We start from the raw sequence: 22917 nt of genomic DNA on the forward strand, positions 1-22917 counted from the left end.
TTACTACGATAGAAAAAGAGTTACTCAATGTTCGCTCTCACAATAAAAATGTTGCTACAGCTTGGTTATTATACAGTAGGGCTGGGCGATATGGCCTTTTTTTTAATATTGCGATATTTTAAGGCCATATCGCGATACACGATATACTGTATATCTCGAAATTTTGCCTTAGCCTTGAATGAACACTTGATGCATATAATCACAGCAGTATGATGATTCTATGTGTCTACATTAAAACATTCTTCTTCATACTGCATTAATATATGCTACTTTAAAACTTTCATGCAGAGAAGGAAATCACAACTAAAAAAATCACTATTTTTTTCATACGGTGTTGATCTGGAAATGTTTGCCTCAGCATTTTGATGGTGTGGGCGTGTTGCACCGAACGGAGATGTTGACATGCGGAGTAAGCACTGTTCATTCTCTAGCACAGCGTTTCTCAAAGTGTGGGGCGTGCCCCACTGGTGGGGAATAGAGACATGACAGGTGGGGCGCGAGGAACGGGAGGAAATTTCACTTTGATTTTTTAAATTTTTTTATTATTATATTCTTTGATTTTTTTTTTTACTATGCTTTCATTTTCTATACACACTGGAAATCACTTTGTGATTCTGTCTGTGAAATCCGCTATATAGATAAATGTAAATTACTTATTTTTCCTGTATGCTTTACATTTCTAGGTAGGAGCGAAAGTTTGACAGAAAGCAACAGTAACTAATGGGGGCGGGGCTAAGCGGAAGCTTTGTGAATGGCGAGTCACTGTGCGAGGATTTGCTGTTTTGCAAATACATAAAAAATAGAGCCACTGCTGATGAGCTGTTCAAGATAATGGACAGTTTCCTCAAAGAACACGACCTTAAATGGGAAAACTGTGTGGGCTTTTGCTCTGATGGCGCGCATGGCAAAGTCAAGAAACGGGCTGCAGGCTCTAATAAAGAGGGTTGCGCCAAATGCGCATTGGACACAATGTGTCATTCACCGGGAAACACTCGCGTCAAGGCAGCTCAGCCCCGAATTCAATGAGGTTTTAACAGTGGCAGTGTCAAGCCTGCAACCCCGATTTGAAAAGCTGTGCAGTGCAAAACAGGCTCATTGCAGCCACTAATGCTGGAGTACTGTAAAACTCATGTTCACTTGCCCTGTCCTCCTTTTTTTGGCAAAGATTGCAAAGTGGCACTTTTATTTTCATTTATTATTGAACTTGATGCAAGTTATTTGATTTATTATTGAACTTGATGCAAGTTATAACACTTTTATTTGATTTATTATTGAACTTGATGCAAGTTATAACACTTTTTTTGATTTATTATTGAACTTGATGCAAGTTATAACACTTTTGTTTTATTTATTATTGAACTTTATGCAAGTTATTTGATTTATTATTGAACTTGATGCAAGTTATAACACTTTTATTTGATTTATTATTGAACTTGATGCAAGTTATAACACTTTTTTTGATTTATTATTGAACTTGATGCAAGTTATAACACTTTTTTTGATTTATTATTGAACTTGATGCAAGTTATAACACTTTTGTTTTATTTATTATTGAATTGATTCAAGTTATTTTATTTGATATTGAACTTGATGCAAGTTATACCACAGCTGCACAGTTATTTTATTTATTATTGAACTTGATTTTATTTTATGTTATTGAGTTTGAATGTATAAAACTTGATGTTACTTGATGTTCGATAAATTTGAAAATGTTAAGCTTGGCATTAGCGTTCTGTTGGGGCGATGGGGGCAGGTGGGGCTTGAAAACTCCCCCTTGTCCAAAGTGGGGGATGACAAAAAAAGTTTGAGAACCACTGCTGTAGCAGGTGACTTTTCAAATGATGCTACATATTAGCAGTAATGCTACTTTTTATAGCAACGCTTTCGCCCCACACTTGACAAATTACGGTTGTCTGTTCGACATATTCCCACTTGAAGCCAAACCACCGCCAGACGATGGACCCCCTGCTGTTTTTTGGGAGAATTAATTATTCCTTCATTTGTTACCAGATTCGCACCTTCTTTCTCTCGTATTACCGCTCACACGGCTACGCTAGCATCACAGCTAACGTTAGCCATGCTGCTACCTCTTTACTGCGCGAGGGCATACACGTATGTGGCGTATGACGTGACGTGTGTAGAAGCTGCGCTTGCTGTCTGTGAGAAGGAGACACAGGAAAGAGTGAGGAGGGCCTGTAGTATAAAGCCAGCAGCTAAAAGCAACTGCGTGAGAACGTATACTCGAATATCACGATACAGTCATTTTCTATATCGCACAGAGACAAACCCGCGATAAATCGCGTATATCGATATATCGCCCAGCCCTATTATACAGGTTATGGAGCGTAAATTAAGTATTGTTGACGGTTTTTTAATGTTTTTTAAAGTGATATAGAGGTAGAATTGATTGCTCCCATTAGCTGCATTGCTAGCCACCTAGAATGAGCCGATTTTTATATGTTAGAAAGCGAAAAAACCAAAAACTTTTTGTCTTCTTGTCTCTCATAAAGACTGTGAGCGATAGGCAATTTGTTGTATCATTGATGTAGTGCTATTTTGAAATACCAGCTCTGTATTACAGTGCAAACATTTCACCATAATGCCTGTCTTTTTCACTTTTAAATGGTCACAAAACCTTTGACAGCTTATCGTCTTCTCGCTTGTCCACTTTGTCTTTGTTTTTATTTGAGCCGTCTCCCTTTATTTACTATCTCAGTTGCATTCGGCCGGAAGGCGGCGTACACTCTGGACAAGTCACCACCTCACCACAGGGCCAACACAGATAGACAGACAACATTCACACTCACATTCACACACTAGGGCCAATTTAGTGTTGCCAATCAACCTATCCCCAGGTGCAGGTTTTTGGAGGTGGGAGGAAGCCGGAGTACCCGGAGGGAACCCACGCAGTCACGGGGAGAACATGCAAACTCCACACAGAAAGATACAGAGCCCGGGATTGAACTCAGGACCTTCGTATTGTGAGGCAGACGCACTAACCACTCTTCCACCATGCTGCCCTATAAATGTACATATGAATAAAAATTAGTTTTCTTTTGTATTATTTTTTTAATGAATTAAGTAAAGTTTATGACAACCTTTTTCCAAAACACAATATAGAATGTGAGATATAAGAGGATAATGCATACATTTATCATTTGTTTTCAAAACGGTTACAAAAAAATGTGGAACCCCAAAAATTTACTGTGGGACCCCATTTTTATGACTTGATGGGGTCCCATTTTGAAAATTCCTAGCGCCAACACTGTGTATATATTTGTATGTATGTATGTATATACAGTATATACATACATATATGTGTATTTACTAGGGATGTCCGATAATGGCTTTTTTGCCGATATCCGATATTCCGATATTGTCCAACTCTTAATTACCGATGCCAACCGATACCGATATAAACAGTCGTGAAATTAACACATTATTATGCCTAATTATGCCTAAAGGGACGGCGTGGCGAAGTTGGTAGAGTGGACGTGCCAGCAACCAGAGGGTTGCTGGTTACTGGGGTTCAATCCCCACCTTCTACCATCCTAGTCACGTTCGTTGTGTCCTTGGGCAAGACACTTCACCCTTGCTCCTGATGGGTGCTGGTAGCGCCTTGCATGGCAGCTCCCTCCATCAGTGTGTGAATGTGTGAATGTGGAAATACTGTCAAAGCGCTTTGAGTACCTTGAAGGTAGAAAAGCGCTATACAAGTATAACCCATTTATCATTTATTTAATTTGGACAACCAGGTATGGTGAAGATAAGGTTCTTTAAAAAAAATAAAAAAAATAAATAAATAAATAAGATAAATAAATTAAAAACATTTTCTTGAATAAAAAAAAAAGTAAAACAATATAAAAACAGTTACATAGAAACTAGTAATTAATGAAAATGAGTCAAATTAACTGTTAAAGGTTAGTACTATTAGTGGACCAGCAGCACGCACAATCATGTGTGCTTACGGACTGTATCCCTTGCAGACTGTATTGATATATATTGATATATAATGTAGGAACCAGAATATTAATAACAGAAAGAAACAACCCTTTTGTGTGAATGAGTGTAAATGTGGGAGGGAGGTTTTTTGGGTTGGTGCACTAATTGTAAGTGTATCTTGTGTTTTTTATGTTGATTTAATAAAAAAAAACAAAAAAAAAACGATACCGATAATAAAAAAAACGATACCGATAATTTCCGATATTACATTTTAAAGCATTTATCGGCCGATAATATCGAACATCTCTAGTATTTAGTATGTATGTGTGTACGCTAAACAAAAATATGAACACAACACTTTTACTATATACACAAAAGACATATTCCTTTCAAATAGTGTTCACAAATCTGTCTAAATCTGTGTTAGTGAGCCTTTCTTCTTTGCCAATATAATCCATCCCACCTCACAGGTGTGGCATATCAAGATACTGATTAATTAAGCCAGTGGTCCCCAACCACCGGCCCGGTACCGGTCCGCGGCCTGGTACCGGGCCGTGAATCGATTGGTACCGGGCCGCACAAGAAATTTAAAAAAAAAATATTTAAAATTGTTTTTTGTTTTTTTTTAAATTAAATCAACATAAAAACACAAGATACACTTACAATTAATGCACCAACCCAAAAAACCTCTCTCCCCCATTTACACTCATTCACACAAAAGGGTTGTTTCTTTCTGTTATTAATATTTCTGGTTCCTACATTATATATCAAAATAGATCAATACAGTCTGCAGGGATACAGTCCGTAAGCACTCATGATTGTATTTTTTTATGACCAAAAAAACCAACAAAAAAAACATACCCCCTCCCCGGTCCGTGGGACAAATTTTCAAGCGTTGACCGGTCCGCAGTTACAAAAAGGTTGGGGACCACTGCCTTAAGCCACTCTGAAATGTGCAGTTTTATCTCACAGCACAATGCCACAGATGTTGCAAGTTTTGAGGGAGTGTGCAGTCGTCATGCTGACTGCAGGAATGTCCACCAGAGCTGTTAATTGAATGTTAATTTCTCTACTATAAGCCGTCTCCAAAGGCGTTTCAGAGCATGTAGTAACCACACCAGCTTAGGACCTCCACATCCAGCATGTGCACCTCCATGATTGTCTGAAACCAGCCACTCGGACAGCTGCTGCAACAATTGGTTCGCATAACCAAATAATTTCTGCACTAACTGTGAGAAAACCGTCTCAGAGAAGCTCATCTGCATGCTCGTCGTCCTCGTCGGGGTCTTGACTTGATTGTAGTTTGTCGTCGTAATCAACTTGAGTGGGCAAAATGCTCACATTTGATGGCATCTGGCACATTGGAGAGGTGTTCTCTTCACGGATGAATCCCGGTGTTTACTGTTCAGGGCAGATGGCAGAAAGAGTGGGTGGCGTCGTGTGGGAGAGCAGTTTGCTGATGTCAACGTTGTGAATGGAGTGGCCCATGGTGGGGGTGGGGTTATGGTATGGGCAGGCGTATGTTATGGACAAAAAACACAAATGCATTTTATTGATGGCATTTTGAATGCACAGAGATACAGTGATGAGAACCTGTGGCCCATTGTTGTGCCATTCGAGACCATCACCTCATGTTGCAGCGCATGACAATGCACAGCCCCATATTGCAAGGATCTGTGCGCAATTCCTGGAAGATGAAAACATCCCAGTTCTTGCATGGCCAGCATACTCACTGGACATGTCACCCATTGGGAATGTTTGGGATGTTGTGGATAGGCGTATACGACAGCGTGTTTCAGTTCCTGCCAATATCCAGCAGCTTTGCACAGCCATTTAGGAGGAGTGGACCAACATTCCACAGTCAACAACCTGATCAATTTTATGTGAAGGAGATGTGCTGCACTGCGTGAGGCAAATGGTGGTCACACCAGATACCGACTGTTTTTCTGACCCCCCCCCCCCCAGATCCCCAATAAAGCAAAACTGCACATTTGAGAGTGGCCTTGTATTATGGGCAGCCTAAGGCACACCTGTGCTATAATCATGCTGTTTAATCAGCAACTTGATATGCCACACCTGTGAGGTGGGATGGATTATTTTGACAACATGCTCACTAACACAGATTTAGACAGATTTGCGAACAATATTTGAGATGAATAAGTCTTTTGTGTATATCGTAAACGTTTTAGATCTTTGAATTCAACTCATGAAAAATGGGAGCAAAACCAAAATGTTTCTTTTATATATATTTTTCCAGTATATATGTATGTATGTATACACAGTATGTGTCTGTATATATATATATATATATATATATATATATATATATATATATATATATATATATATATATATATATATATATATATATATATATATATATATATATATATATATATATATATATATATATATAGACAATATGTATGTATGTATGAATGTGTATATATGTATGCATGTATGTATGAATGTGTGTATACATCCATCCATCCATTTTCTACCGCCTGTCTCTTTTTGGGGTCGCGGGGGGTGCTGGAGCCTATCTCAGCTGCATTCAGGCGGAAAGTCGTGGTCAAAAGTTCACTTGTAAATAACATAATATCATGGCTGTCTTGAGTTTTCAATCATTTCTACAACTCTTATTTTTTTTGTGATAGAGTGATTGGAGCACATACTTGTTTGTCACAAAAACATTCATGAAGTTCCATTCGTTTATGAGTGTATTATGGGTCTACTGAAAATGTGACCAAATCTGCTGGGTCAAAAGTATACATACAGCAATGTTAATATTTGGTTACATGTCCCTTGGCAAGTTTCACTGCAATAAGACACTTTTGGTAGCCATCCACAAGCTTCTGGCAAGCTTCTGCTTGAATTTTTGACCACTCCTCTTGACAAAATTGGTGCAGTTCAGCTAAATATGTTGGTTTTCTGACATGGACTTGTTTCTTCAGCATTGTCCACACGTTTAAGTCAGGACTTTGGGAAGGCCATTCTAAAACCTTAATTCTAGCCTGATTTAGCCATTCCTTTACAACTTTTGACGTGTGTTTGGGGTCTTTGTCCTGTTGGAACACCCAACTGCGCCCAAGACCCAACCTCCGGGCTGATGATTTTAGGTTGCCCTGAAGAATTTGGAGGTCCATCCATCCATTTTCTACCGCTTATTCCCTTCGGGGTCGCGGGGGGCGCTGGAGCCTATCTCAGCTACAATCGGGCGGAAGGCGGGGTACACCCTGGACAAGTCGCCACCTCATCGCAGGGTCAACACAGATAGACAGACAACATTCACACTCACATTCACACACTAGGGCCAATTTAGTGTTGCCAATCAACCTATCCCCAGGTAATCCTCCGTTTTCATTGTCCCATTTACTCTCTGTAAAGCACCAGTTCCATTGGCAGCAAAACAGGCCCAGAGCATAATAGTACCACCACCATGCTCGACAGTAGGTATGGTGTTCCTGGTATTAAAGGCTTCACCTTTTCTCATCCAAAGATATTGCTGGGGATTGTGGCCAAACAGCTCAAACAATTCTCAACAAAGTACATTGTAGAATAAGCAGCAACAATTAAAAAAAATATTATGTAAGAAAAATATATATGTTAATACTATACTTGATAACAAATTTGTTTTGAATGTAAATCCATATGTGTATTCCTTTTTAAAGAATATATGCATCATAAGAAAATCATGTGATCACGTCATATCGACCACGCCCCTAACCACACCCCCACCTCCACAGATATTTTGGCAATTTAGGAGAAACCCTGACATTAACAAAATAAATATGTCTTACATTGCATTCATGTTTTGTCAGAGATGTTTTGTAATGTTACTCTGTGGTATTTGCACCTAAAGAAATGCTACTACATCAGTTCAGGAATATGTGGGTGGTTAATTTTTCTGGCTGGCTAAAATATTGTGTAAATTATTTTATAACATGTTCTGGTTGAGTCCTCAATTACAGAATCATTAGCAGGCTCAATATTACATTTTATTAATTAATAGAGAAGGTTCAAATATTGTTATGCGGCAATCTGAAGACAACCACCCCCTGTGTGTATATATATATATACATATGTATGTATACATCTATATATATATATATGTATATATATATATATATGTATATATACATATATATATACATATATATATATACATGTATGTATATATATATATATATATATATATATATATATATATATATATATATATATATATATATATATATATATATATATATATATATATATATATATATATATATATATATATATGTATACATATATATGTATATATATACATATATATTAATAGAGAAGGTTCAAATATTGTTATGCAGCAATCTGAAGCCAACACCCCCCCCCCAAAAGTGATCTGTCTAGTGCACAATTGCCATATATATATATATATATATATATTAGGGTTGTCCCGATTCCAATATTTTGGTACCTGTACCGGTACCAAAATGTATTTCGATACTTTAATACTTTTCTAAATAAAGAGGACCACAAAAAATGGCATCATTGGCTTTATTTTACCAAAAAATCTTACGGTACATTAAACATATGTTTGTTATTGCAATTTTGTCCTTTTTGTTTGAAACCGTCAGTCGTCATGGTATTATTGTGAAGACTTTGAAACAATCTATAATATCGTTACACTACTAGTAATGAGTATTAAGGTATTGTTTATTATATAGTTTTGCTCTATACTTATTAATATTACAAAACTCAACACCAGTGAAGTTTGCACGTTGTGTAAATCATAAATAAAAACAGAATACAATGATTTGCAAAGCCTTTTCAACCTATATTCAATTGCAAAGACAAGATATTTAACGTTTGAACTGGTAAATTTTGTTATTTTTTGCAAATATTAGCTCATTTGGAATTTGATGCCTGCAACATGTTTCAAAAAAGCTGGCACAATTGGCAAAAAAGACTGAGAAAGTTGAGGAATGCTCATGAAACACTTATTTGGAACATCCCACAGGTGAATAGGCTAATTGGGAACAGGTGGGTGCCATGATTGGGTATAAAAGCAGCTTCTATGAAATGCTCAGTCATTCACAAACAAGGATGGGGCGAGGGTCACCACTTTGTCAACAAATACGTAAGCAAATTGTCCAACAGTGGAAGAACAACATTTCTCAACGAGCTATTGCAAGGAATTTAGGGATTTCACCATCTACGGTCCGTAATATCATCAAAAGGTTCAGAGAATCTGGGGAAATCACTGCACGTAAGCGACAATGCCCGTGACATTTGATTCCAAAGGTGGTACTACATCAAAAAGTGTGTAAAGGATTTCACCACATGGGCTCAGGAACACTTCAGAAAACCACTATCAGTAACTACAGTTGGTTGCTAAATCTGTAAGTGTAAGTTAAAACTCTACTATGCAAAGCCAAAGCCATTTATCAACAACACCCAGAAGCACCGCCGGCTTCGCTAGGCCCAAGCTCATCTAAGATGGACTGATGCAAAGTGGAAAAGTGTTCTGTGGTCTGACGAGTCCACAATTCAAATTGTTTATGGAAACTGTGGTTGTCATGTCCTCCGTACCAAAGAGGAAAAGAACCATCCAAACTGTTATAGGCGCAAAGTTCAAAAGCCAGCATTTGTGATGCTATGGGGGTGTATTAATTCCCAAGGCATGGGTAACTTACACATCTGTGAAGGCACCATTATTGCTGAAAGGTACATACAAGTTTTGGCGCAACATGTGTTGCCATCCAAGCAATGTATTTTTCATGGACGCCCCTGCTTATATCAGTAAGACAATGCCAAGCCACATTCTGCACGTGTTATAACAGCGTGGCTTCGAGGTGAAAGAGTGCGGGTACTAGACTGGCCTGCCTGTAGTCCAGACCTGTCTCCCATTGAAAACGTGTTGCGCAATATGAAGCGTAAAATACCACAACGGAGACCCCGGATTGTTGAACAACTTAAGCTGTACATCAAACAAGAATGGAAAATAAATCCACCTGAAAAGCTTCAAAAATTGGTCTCCTGAGTTCTCAAATGTTTACTGAGTGTTGTTAAAAGGAAAGGCCATGTAACACTGGTAAAAATGCCCCTGTGCCAACTTTTTTGCAACGTGTTGCTTCCATTAAATTCTAAGTTATTGATTATTTGCAACAAAAAAAAAAGAAGTTTCTTCGTTCGAACCTTAAAGGCCTACTGATATGATTTTTTTTTATTCAAACGGGGATAGTAGATCCATTCTATGTGTCATACTTGATCATTTCGCGATATTGCCATATTTTTGCTGAAAGGATTTAGTAGAGAACATCGACGATAAAGTTCGCAACTTTTGATCGCTGATAAAAAAAGCCTTGCCTGTACCGGAAGTAGCGTGACGTCACAGGCTGAAGGGCTCCTCACATTTCCCCATTGTTTACAATGCAGCGAGAGCGATTCGGACCGAGAAAGCAACGATTACCCCATTAATTTGAGCGAGGATGAAAGATCGTGGACGAGGAACGTGAGAGTGAAGGACTAGAGTGCAGTGCAGGACGTATCTTTTTTTGCTCTGACCGTAACTTAGGTACAAGGGTGCATTGGATTCCACACTTTCTCCTTTTTCTATTGTGGATCACGGATTTGTATTTTAAACCACCTCGGATAATATATCCTCTTGAAAATGAGAGTCGAGAACGTGAAATGGACATTCACAGTGACTTTTATCTCCCCGACAATACATTGGCGAAGCTCTTTAGCTACGGAGCTAACGTGATAGCATCGTGCTTAAATGCAGATAGAAACAAAATAAATAAACCCCTGACTGGAAGGATAGACAGAAAATCAACAATACTATTAAACCATTGACATGTAACTACACGGTTAATGCTTTCCAGCCTGTCGAAGCTTAACAATGCTGTTGGTAACGACGCCATTGAAGCTAACTTAGCTACGGGACCTGGACAGAGCTATGCTAAAAACATTAGCTATCCACCTACGCCAGCCAGCCCTCATCTGCTCATCAACACCCGTGCTCACCTGCGTTCCAGCGATCGACGGAGCGACGAAGGACTTCACCCGATCATAGATGCGGTCGGCGGCGCGGAGACGGAAGAAGTCAAGGTGAGGTCGGCGGCTAGCGCGTCTGCTATCCATCTCAAAGTCCTCCTGGTTGTGTTGCTGTAGTCTGCCGCTAATACACCGATCCCACCTACAACTTTCTTATTTGCAGTCTTCATTGTTCATTAAACAAATTGCAAAAGATTCACCAACACAGATGTCCAGAATACTGTGGAATTATGTGGTGAAAACAGAGCTTTTTGTATTGGATCCAATGGGGTCCGAATACTTCCGTTCACTCCGTGACGTCACGCGCAAACGTCATCATACCGAGACGTTTTCAACCGGAAGTTTCGCGGGAAATTTAAAATTGCACTTTATAAGTTAACCCGGCCGTATTGGCATGTATTGCAATGTTAAGATTTCATCATTGATATATAAACTATCAAACTGCGTGGTCGGTAGTAGTGGGTTTCAGTGGGCCTTTAAATATCTTGTCTTTGCAGTCTATTCAATTGAGTATAAGTTGAAAATGATTTGCAAATCATTGTATTCTGTTTTTTTTACGATTTACACAGCATGCTAACTTCACTGGTTTTGGGTTTTGTATTATTGCACAATGCAACACAGGCCGTATACCAATAGCGGCTGCAGGTCTTTCAAATAGGGGAAGCTAACTTTTAAATACAATCTAAACATGAGTACAGTTTCCCATTACAGAAAAACAAATACAGATGCTAGATATTACAAAGAATGTGACTTAAAAGATTGTAAAATATTCCATATCAACAGGAACAACGGAATGAAACTTTGTTTTATATTTCAAGATTGCTGATTTTCTCATTTTACCGTCAATCAAAAAGAGAACACAATGCGGAAGCCCAGCGTCCAGGTCAGCCGAGGCCGCGCCCACTTCTTATTCATTTTCAGAGACGCTCGACATCCGTGGGCGGGACAAAGCCAGGCATTTATCCAATGATTGTCTAGTTTTGCTGCAGTAGAACAGCCCACTCTGTGCTCCGAATGAATTAAAAGAAAGTTGTGTCAGCTGTTACAAAAGTAGTAGATTCTGAACAAAAGCTGAATGCATCCTCACGCTTATTTAGTCAATGAAATATACCATATTTTGCGGACAATAAGGCGCACTTAAAATGCTTTTCTTTTCTCAAAACTCGACAGTGCGCCTAATAACCCGGTGCGCCTAATGTACGGAATAATTATGGTTTTGCTTACCGACCTCGAAGCAATTTTATTTGGTACATGGTGTGATGTTAAGTGTGACCAGTAGATGGTAGTCAAACATAAGAAATACGTGGTAGAAGGTATGATGGCAATATCACTCAAATAAACAACATCAACATTTTATATGTTCCATTGAAAATATAGAACATTACACACGGCGCTCGAAATCTATCAAAATGTTTTAGTACGACTTTGGCACCGCTTGGTGGATTGTCGGTGCATTAAACAAACTAGTATTATTATGGTGTGTGTATAAGGTAAGACATATTATCTGGCGATACAAAAGCAACTGTTCTTCTGGTACCTGCTGATCTGTATTTGGGATCTTCATAAATCCTGAAAAATTGCACGCGTCCACCTTTGTAGTCTGTGCCGACACCGTAGTCGATAGGCTTCTTATTTTTCTCTATCTTCTTGTTATGGGACATTCATCCTCCGCTGTTGCCATTTCTAATATAAAGTAGCGTAAAGTTCTTACTTATATCTGTCAGTAAACTTGCCATGAAAGCACTAAAACATACTGGTGTAGTGAGTTTACATTATTCACCCAAGGAACTTTAGTTATTAGAGAGTTCCGGTCTGACGGGGGGGGGGGGGAGAGTTATGGTCTTTTTTTTGTTTTTATTTTTTTTGTCGTCATAAAGAAATACAATCATGTGTGCTTACGGACTGTATCCATGCAGACTGTATTGATCTATATTGATATATAATGTATATATTGTGTTTTTATATGTTGATTTAATAAAAAAATTAAATTAAATTTAAAAAAATAAAATAAAATTTTTTTTTTTTTTAATTTCTTGTGCAGCCCGGTACCAATCGGTCCACGGACCGATTGGTACCGGGCCGTGGCCCGGTGGTTGGGGACCACTGATGTAGACCACAAGGAAGTGTTTTCCATTTAGAATATAAATAATAATAATATGACTCCTTTATTGCGCCCTATAATCCGGTGCGCCTTTTATATGAAAAAAAGATCAAAAATAGACCATTCATCGGAAGTGCGCCTTATAATCCGGTGCACCTTATGGTCCGGAAAATACGGTAAACACAAAATTACTTTTACTAATTTAGGGGATGCTGTCTTGCAGTCTTAGAGCAAACGCCACTGCGGTATACCCATATTCCCAGCAGGTCTTCAAGTCCTCTGGCATGATAGAACAAAGCAGGTAAAGGAAGTCAGAAAGTCAGATTCGTAACTTCGGGGCAAGGATTGGTTCTAAGGAGTGGCTCGGTCTGGCCGGAATGCAAAGCGGGGGTGTGCATGTGCAGTAGTTGGAGGGGCAGCTGCCCCACCCTGAGCCAAGGTGCGGGTGAAGCGGCTGCACGGGCGGTGCCTCGGTCTTACCACCGAGGCTCCAGACATTCGCGTGCGTCTTGCTTATGTTTGATCAAAGTTTTTCGTTGGCCAAAGTTTCAGTGCACCCTGTAAAAAAAACACATTTTTAAGGGGTCATTTTCAAGGTGCGTCGGCTTTCATACTTCTGTGGCACTGCGCCATGATCAAATACATGAAGGGGAAATCCTGATTTCTATGATCTAACCTCGCACAAGATACCGTTGTCATTGGCACTCCAGCCTTCACTTTCCATAGTTTTCTCCTCTCTGAGATGCATGGAAAGAGATGCAAATGCTTCCTGCAGTTTGTGTAAGTGGAGCAGTCCCATGACCCCCACCCCCCCCCCACCCCCTCACACACACACACACACATGCCAAATCAACAAAAGGTGCACCGCTCTCACGTGTGTTCTATTGTAGCAGTCATTTTACTCATTAGTCAAATCATCAAAGCAATAAATACAAATCAATACTTTTTTGTGATCGAATGACTTGATTTACTCGATGAATTGTTGCAACCCTAATTGTAATACATTTAATAAGCATATTAATAAATAATCATGAATATTATAATACATGTGTGCAGTGCATGCCTGCGAGTGCGTGGGTCCATGGCTGAGGGAAGAGGAGGCGGGGCTTCTGGCGTCTCCATGCTACCCCCAGCAGTACCCCAACTCTCAGAGTTGCAGGTGGCGTCTACAGGCCCCTCCAGGCTTTGTGGTTCAACTGACCTTTGTGGACTTCCAGCTGGAGGAAGCGCCTGGTTGCGTGTACGACCGCGTGGCCGTGCACGGCGGGGGCGGCCGCGTGGACCTGTGCGGCCTGACCGCGCACGGCCTCACGCTAAATTCCAGTGGGAACGTCATGGACGTGGAGTTCACTTCAGACTTCAGCGTGCAGAAAAAGGGCTTCAGGGCCAATTTCCGCCATGGTAGGCGTGGCCTCGGTGCCAAGCTAAGCTAAGGAAAAAAGTTCATGCATGTGCGCCGTGCTGTTAGCATGTTAGCACTGAGGTCTTCTTTTTCTTGTTCGACACCTTGCAGTCGCCGTGGCACTGAGAAACCTAAAGGTCAGTGTCGCCGGTGGCAACGGCCAATTTGCCGCAGTGTCGTCTTCTGTTGCCATGCCGACACTGCACCACCTGACTCTCTGCTTTGACCTGGAGCGCAGCGCACACCAGCAGGTGCCACACACACACACACACACGCACGCACAATGACATCAGTTAGCTAACATCACTTTGGGCCCGCCCTCCTGTCCTGTCAACTGCCCACTGCCCAGGTGGAGTGGATATTCACTTATAAAGGCGAGGATGGCAACACGACATTAGCGCTGGGCGGCAACCAGAGTGGTGTGAAGCTGGTGGTGGGCGGCGTGACCTGCTTGCTGGACTCCATCATGACGCCAGCCGACTGGAGCGTGTCCATGAAGAACTTGTGTCTCCTCTGGTCGTCATCCAACGGCCGCGTGGGCATCTTCTTGGAGGGCAACCATAGGGTCAAGACGTGCTCCGCTTCCACTGGGATTTCTGTGGCGGGGGGCGGGACCTTCCGCCTGGGAGGTGGTTACTTTTCTTTCACCTTCTGTGTGCATGTTAGCTTGGGTTGCTAAGTTAGCGCACTGTGATGTCATCAGGGGTGCACAGCTTTGAGGGGAACGTGTACAACATGCGTTTGTGGGACTACGCCATGACGGTGCAGCAGCTCAGCGCGCTCACATGCCACGTGGCGGGAAACATCATCGACTGGGACAACACTTTCTGGGACATTCCGTCCACGCTGACCCAGAAGGACCACTCGCTCAGCTGCAGTGAGACCCTCCTCTTCTATGTCTGTTGCATCACGACTAGCCGCTAAGCTAATTGTCATTTTTCTCTCCAACATCATTCAAAGGTGTCTCATCGCCTAGCAACACCACCCTCAACACTTTGTGTGACTCCATCCGCCTGGGATGTCCAGGTAAAGAAAACAAGACTGGTGTCTATGTCATATACAGTACATCTATAAGTGTGTGTGTGTGTGTGTGTGTGTGTGTGTGTGTGTGTGTGTGTGTGTGTGTGTGTGTGTGTGTGTGTGTGTGTGTGTGTGTGTGTGTGTGTGTGTGTGTGTGTGTGTGTCTGAGAGAGTGAGGGAGTTTCCATGTGTCCTGGCAGTCCAGATGTGGAAAGTAATGTTCACTTCCAAGCTTCCTAAGGAGGTTGCATTAATGAGGGCCATTTCCTGGCCCCACAACCCCAATCCTAGCCAAATCCACTAGAAGTCAACTTGAGGTCGAAACATGTTGTGGGACATTGTTAACTTGAGCGTTGATAACGTGTTTCACTTCACAGGCCTCACACTGGGGGGAACTATACAACAAGGGCGTTCTAACTTCTTTCACTGAGTGTTGCATAAATAAATACAATTAAAACTTGGGCCACTTTGATACATTTTTTACATGAAAGATGCTAATAGCATTGCAATGTAGCCCGATAGATGTTGTTGAACATGTTAGCCAAGTAGTGTCATATCTAATAATATATCTCATTAATATTCATTTATTTATATCTGCGGGCCACACCTTGGATACCTGCTTTACACGATGATGTAACCCCCACCAATATCAGGGATCTACTGCACATGAAAAAAAACATTATTTTTACATCTCTTTGAAAATACTTTTTTCATCGTTGACTTTTCATTAGGAGTGAAATGTTTTTTTTCTGATTTAGCGTGAGTAATAACTGTACACACCTTTTAGATATTGATCACATTAGGCCACGCCTATCATCATTACACAAATACACATCATATACATTCATCCAAAAAACATTCTAATAGCTACAGCAGACCTATTCAACTTTTTATTTGGCCCGCCGAACATCAACCTAATAGGCTTGATGAAAGCATTTAAACTAGGGTTACTCATGTATGCAGTACTCCCGCCACCCCACAGAGGGAAACAGCGAGGCATAAGTGTCACAATTAAGCAGCAGTGGGGTGAGTAGAAAACTACTCATTCAACCCTGACAAAAAAATCTAAATAGATTGCGAAAATGTGAATTTTAACAAGGACTGGACAACGAAGTATGAAAGTTCTGCCCTGAGCAAGTGTTTGAGTCATTGTTTCCTGGCGGACTTTTTAAGCGACGGACGCGGTGTTCTAGGCAAGAAGCAACAATGGTAGAAATCCCAGTGTGTAAGCTTCTTTACGAAACCTCGTAAAATCTTTGTAAGTCGATATTGTGGATAAAAATATTTAGTTTGTTTTGTATTGAAATTGCTGACTTTTGTATTTGTGGTCGTGTTGCTTTTTGTCTAAAACTAACTGGGCGATCAGAGGTCGTTTAATACATGTAGCGCTAAATTTGACCAGTAGAGGGCAATAATACTACACCTTTGGGTTTAAACGTGATGAGTCGCATACCGTTACATTGGTAAGTTAAAAAGTTAAAGTACCCATGATTGTCACACACACACTAGGTGTGGCGAAATTATTATCTGCATTTGACCCATCACCCTTGATCACCCCCTGGGAGGTGAGGGGAGCAGTGACTAGCTGCGCCCGGGAATCATTTTTGGTGATTCAACCCCCATTTCCAACCCTTGATGCTGAGTGCCAAGCAGGGAGGTAATGGGTCCCATTTTTATAATCTTTGGTATGACTCGGCCGGGGTTTGAACTCACGCCCTACCCATCTCAGGGCGGACACTCTAACCACTATTGTGCAATGTTTGATGTACTGGAGATGTTTCATTTCTATATGCGTAAACATATGTAGTTGTGTGAATGTAACACTAAACATTCTATTTTGTTTATGTAGACTTAGACTTAGACAAACTTTAATGATCCACAAGGGAAATTGTTCAACACAGTAGCTCAGTTACAATGATGGAAAGTGTAAGGATGGAAAGGAAAATGCAGGTATAAATAGACTAAATATAGCGATATAAAATATAACATATATACAAAGATATACATATGTGTACAGTATATTATATATACAGATACAGTATATTATATTATGTCTATAACATATATACAATACATATATTGTGTAAATACACAATAGACATTATACTTTTGTAATGTTTATATTTTCAGTCTTATAATCCTAAATTAAAAAGAAAGTAAATAAAGCTGTGGAAGGAAAATAATTAAACAGAAGCAACATCAATTCCCAACAAAACTTCTGGAGCTTCTATTTCTTCATTCTGTTAACTATCTGCACATGCTGGAATAGAGTAGCGAGGGCAGAATAATGAATGTATTGACAGTGCAGTGTGAAAGCCTATTGAGTAAACTAAGTCTTAAAGTAATATAACCTGCGGAGGCACTTCCTGACGAAACGTCTACATCTTGATATCCGGCCCCTGAGCCCTTGGACTCTTGAAACTGCGGCCTTCTTCATTATGTAGTTGAATAGCCCTAGCCTACAGCTCAGTGACGTGCGGTGAGGTTCATGGCTGGTGAGGCACTGACTTCATCACAGTCAGATTTACAAACATATGAACCCTAAAGAGTATCTTATTCACCATTTGATTGGCAGCAGTTAACGGGTTATGTTTAAAAGCTCATACCAGCATTCTTCCCTGCTTGGCACTCAGCATCAAGGGTTGGAATTGGGGGTTAAATCACCAAAAATTAGTCCCGGGCGCGGCGCCACTGCTGCCCACTGCTCCCCTCACCTCCCAGGGGGTGAACAAGGGGATGGGTCAAACGCAGAGGACAAATTTCACCACACCTAGTGTGTGTGTGACAATCTTTGGTACTTTAACTTAACTTTAACTTTACACATACAAACTGTAGCACACAAAAAGCACATTTAATTAAAAAAAAAACGTTATTATGGTCTTACCTTTACTTATAAATGAAGTCCATGTGCCGCTGTTGTGCTGGATTAATGCACCCCCTGACGGGAGTGTTATATCAACTAAAGCCCACACTTAAACTTTCCACGTGCAAGATTGAATATATTTTAAAAAGTTATTTAATAAGAAGCCAAAAAGTGCAAAAACAATAATGTTCGTGTTGGAGGAGTTGTGAATGAATGAAATATGAAATCCGTGCTGCAGTCTGCAGGTGTACCTAATGTTGTGGCCCTGCGGTCATTCACAACTCCTCCAACACGAACATTATTGTTTTTGCACTTTTTGGCTTCTTATTAAATAACTTTTTTAAATAGTGTAACCAAGGGTTTATAAATGTCGCCTATACTGTATGAAACTACAAAATAATAAACACGGAGGCTCCAGTTTACACGAGGACCACTTTATTTACCTTCTTTCAAAAACCTCCGCTCCACTCCAACGTGTCATCACTTCCGCACTTAGCGCCTTCAAAATAAGAGCGCAAGGCATATACTGTATAACAGCGTGTAACAGGAATTAACATCACAAAGAGGAAAGCCCATAAAAATAGGTTACAATAGATTCAATCTTGCACGTGGAAAGTTTAAGTGTGGGCTTTAGTTGATATAACATGGACCCCCCCCCCCCCCCCCCCCCGCCCCCCTCCGTTTTCTATGGCGGAGGTGCACCGGCACAAGGAGGCGGGATTACTGCGAGGCGAGCCTCAGCCAGTGTGTCTTCGCAGCAGTTTTATGATCGCTCAGCACAAGAAATATGTTACACACATACAGTTGTTGACAAAATACACTGTACATTATATACCTCAGCTAACTAAACTATGGAAATGTATAATCTAGTTCATATAGCAATACGGTCTCACTGCACAGCAGGCCAGCAGTTAGCCGAGTCATTGCGCAATCCATGTTGAGGCACAACGCAGTGACGTGCCTCAACTGGCTGCTGATCACCGCACCGTCTCTTCTCAGTATTTGAACGGCAAATGTGAAAATTCAGCGATTTTGAATAAAAATAATCTAAAACTGGTGAAGTTAAATTGAAAATAACTTTTTAGTATAATCACTGGATACATATAACAATTCAATTTTTTTTTTTTCTTTTTACTTTTTTTTCTTTCCATGATGGCAGGTGAGGCCCCGCCTCCCCTGCCTCCAGTGACTGCACGTCACTGCTACAGCTTCAAAATCATCATATGAAATAAATAGTTATCATTTTCTACAGCAGGACTTTTTTATTGTCTCTTGAGTATTAAATGAAAGAATAGATTTTTTTGATGACATACAATATTTGAAATTACACTAATTTGCTATGTCATCTAAAACAAACACATTGATTGTTTTTAGCATCATTTATGTATAAAATGTATCAAAGTGGCCCATTCTTTATTTTCATTGTTGATGAGTGTCAGCAAGGTCCTGCTAGCTACATTAGTATGTTGCTGCTATGGCCACTGTGTAGAGCTCACGTGACTCACATGTAATGTGCTTAGTGTGATGAAGGTTGTGTTCACTCATCATCATCATCCTCATCCCTGTCTCTCATCCCAACATTCCTGCCAGCCACCAGCTCGTCCACTGCCTCCACTAACAGCATCCATGCTACTAATGTCACCGGTAAGACTTCCTTCCTTCCTGCAGCTCACATGTGAGCACAAAAACACTTTGACATCTTTTGGACAACTTTAGTCCTCCATGAAGAGGCCCTTTTCCACCGGCAGGAACCTTTTCAAGAATTTTCCACTAACCCCGGGTAAATTAAGTTCCCCCTGTGTTTCCACCAAAAAATACCCAGGTAGATTCAGTTCTTCAGGAAACATTCGGAGTTCCTCCTAGCTAAGTGAGATTTTCCAAGCTACCTGGAACCTTTCCGGTGGCGGCCTGTGCTGTCAAACGCTGATTGTTTAACACAGTTGGGGGCGATCCTAAAACTTCTTTTTCAAACACTATCGGAATATGTGCAGCGACTTATTTATTTCTTATTTCTGGTGTATTTCTATTACAACAAACTTGACAATGGAGAACAAAGAAGAACGAAAGGAGCTTTCGAAATGCAGGAATTTTTGGGGCATCTTTGTAATGAAGAACGCTGATCACTAGAACTATTTTGGAGTGCTTTTACTCAACCGTAGTCTTCAAACTTTGTGCAGTTTAATGTTGTGTATTATTTTTACAAACTTAATTTTGTCGCGTGAAGCTACGAAAAGTGGACGCACTCTTAAACTTATTTACGGAGGAGTATACAGCCGGACTCGAAGCGGCGACCTCAGCTGCTTACTACACTGACTTCATTGGATAAATGTGGAAAAAAGGAGGCAGCACACGAGTGGAATGAAGGTAAATAACATCAAATATTAACTATTTACTTATTTACGTACATGTTGTAAAACTAGTCAGTGACACTCTATTTGTGTGGTTATTAGCCTCAACACGAGTGAACAGAATGCTAATGCTAACAAGCTAACGCTAAAACCGATGTGTTTGTGTTGTCGGCGTGAGATAAACCCTGACATGTATTATTTATATATTGTTATTTACAGATGAAATGGACCAAAGGGAATCGCCTGACCCTCATGAATTCATCATTTACCGACAGGACGACTTTCTGACTTTAGAACATTGCGGACAAAAGCCTGACTTTTTATGAACAATTTGGTACACTTTTGTTTTTTCTAAATCATATTGTTTTTGTATACGATTGATTTGTATTTCAATTACTTTTTAGTAAAAGAATTGTGACCTAATAATGTCTGTTTATTTACAAGGTATCAGTAAAGAAATATAGTAAACCACTCCTCCATACGTTATCAGCCTGATTTGTATAAACTACCCTGAACTAGGGTTGTACGGTATACCGTTATTGGTATAGTACCGCGATACTAGTAAATCATATTCGGTACTATACCGCTTCTAAAAAGTACCGGTCCCCCACCCCAGCGCCCCCTCTTCGTCGTCACGTCGTGTCATTGTTGGTTTTATGAGGAGACGAGCATGTTCGGCAGTGCACAATTACGGAGTACTTACAAGCAGACACAGTGTGTAGACAGAAAAGCAGAAAAGGGAGAACGGATGCGTTTTGGCTTAAAAACTAACGATAAAGGTAAAGCTATAACACTGAAACACCCTCAGGAAGAGGTGCTTTAGGGCATGGCTGGCTAGCTAGCGACTAAAGTCCAGCCGCAGTCAGCAGTGTTTTAGCTACTTCTAAATCCCTACTCCTCGCCTCCATGGCGACGAATAAAGTACGTTTCTTACAAGTATCTGCAGGACGAGAAATAGCTAAACATGCTTCACTACACACCGTAACTCATCGGCGTCACCATTAATGACGCAGTTCAAGAATGTAAACAAACACCATGGGTGGATCTACACCTGACATCCACTGTAATGATACCAAGTACAGGAGTGTATCTAGTCGATACTACTATGATTACATCGATAATTTTTAGCATCACAACATTTTTTCGTTTTTTTTTTAATGTCATATTATGTTTATAAACTCAAGAAATAAAGTGTGTCCCTGGACACATGAGGACTTTGAATATGACCAATGTATGATCCTGTAACGATTTGGTATCGGATTGATACCTAAATTTGTGGTATCATCCAAAACTAATGTGCAGCATCCAAACAACAGAAGAATAAGTGATTATTTCATTTTAACAGAAGTGTAGATATAACATGTAACAGAGAAAGTAAGCAGATATTAACTGTAAATGAACAAGTAGATTAATAATTAATTGTCTACCGCTTGTCCTTAATAATGTTGACAAAATAATAGATTGATAAATGGCACAATATGTTACTGCATACGTCAGCAGACTAATTAGGAGCCTTTGTTTGCTTACTTACTACTAAAAGACAAGTTGTCTTGTATGTTCACTATTTTATTTAAGAACAAACTTGCAATAAGAAACAAATGTTTAATGTACCCTGAGATTTTTTGTTAAAATAAAGCCAATAATGCCATTTTTTTGGTCCCCTGTACTTAAAAAAGTATCGAAAAGTACAGAAAAGTATCAAAATTGGTATCGGGACAACACCACCCTGAACTGTGATATGCGGTGGAAACACAAACAACACACTCCTACAGGAACCTATAGATCTAGGAACAAGAGGTTCCAGAACTTTTGGTGGAAAAGGGCCTAAGGAAGGACAAGGAATACAAAGAAAATACTTTTCCTGCTTCAACTTGCACTATTCCTCTTGTCTGTTGTCCTTCTCAACACTTCCTCTGCTCACACTCACATGCCTCTAACACCTACCACAATCACTACACTCTCTACGACAACAGCAACAACCACCACAATAAAAAAACACAACACCTGCCACAGCAACTCACAACATCAACCACAATCACAACCAAAACACCTACCAAAACAACAATCACAGCAACCACTGCCACAACAAAAACAACGATAACCACCACAATCACAAACAACCACACAACCATCATTACAATAGCCAGCACAACCAAAACAATCACAACCACTATCACAACTACCTCAGCCATCACAACCA

At 40.2% G+C, this 22917-nt stretch overlaps 1 protein-coding gene across 2 annotated transcripts in view; it reads left to right on the plus strand.

Annotated features, from left to right (window-relative positions):
- Positions 1–22917, plus strand: part of adgrg6 (adhesion G protein-coupled receptor G6) — a 46730-nt gene that overhangs the window by 9608 nt on the left and 14205 nt on the right. Inside the window, exons 3-8 of one of the 2 annotated variants that reach the window (XM_062045199.1) lie at positions 14141–14485; positions 14598–14737; positions 14836–15115; positions 15190–15363; positions 15447–15512; positions 19960–20013. In XM_062045199.1, the coding sequence (XP_061901183.1) occupies positions 14141–14485; positions 14598–14737; positions 14836–15115; positions 15190–15363; positions 15447–15512; positions 19960–20013 (1059 nt within the window). The remainder of the gene's footprint in view (positions 1–14140; positions 14486–14597; positions 14738–14835; positions 15116–15189; positions 15364–15446; positions 15513–19959; positions 20014–22917) is intronic. The other variant, XM_062045200.1, reaches the window with a different exon arrangement.

The sequence above is a fragment of the Entelurus aequoreus genome, linkage group LG04, assembly GCF_033978785.1.
Source record: "Entelurus aequoreus isolate RoL-2023_Sb linkage group LG04, RoL_Eaeq_v1.1, whole genome shotgun sequence".
NCBI classification, from domain to species: Eukaryota; Metazoa; Chordata; class Actinopteri; order Syngnathiformes; family Syngnathidae; genus Entelurus; species Entelurus aequoreus.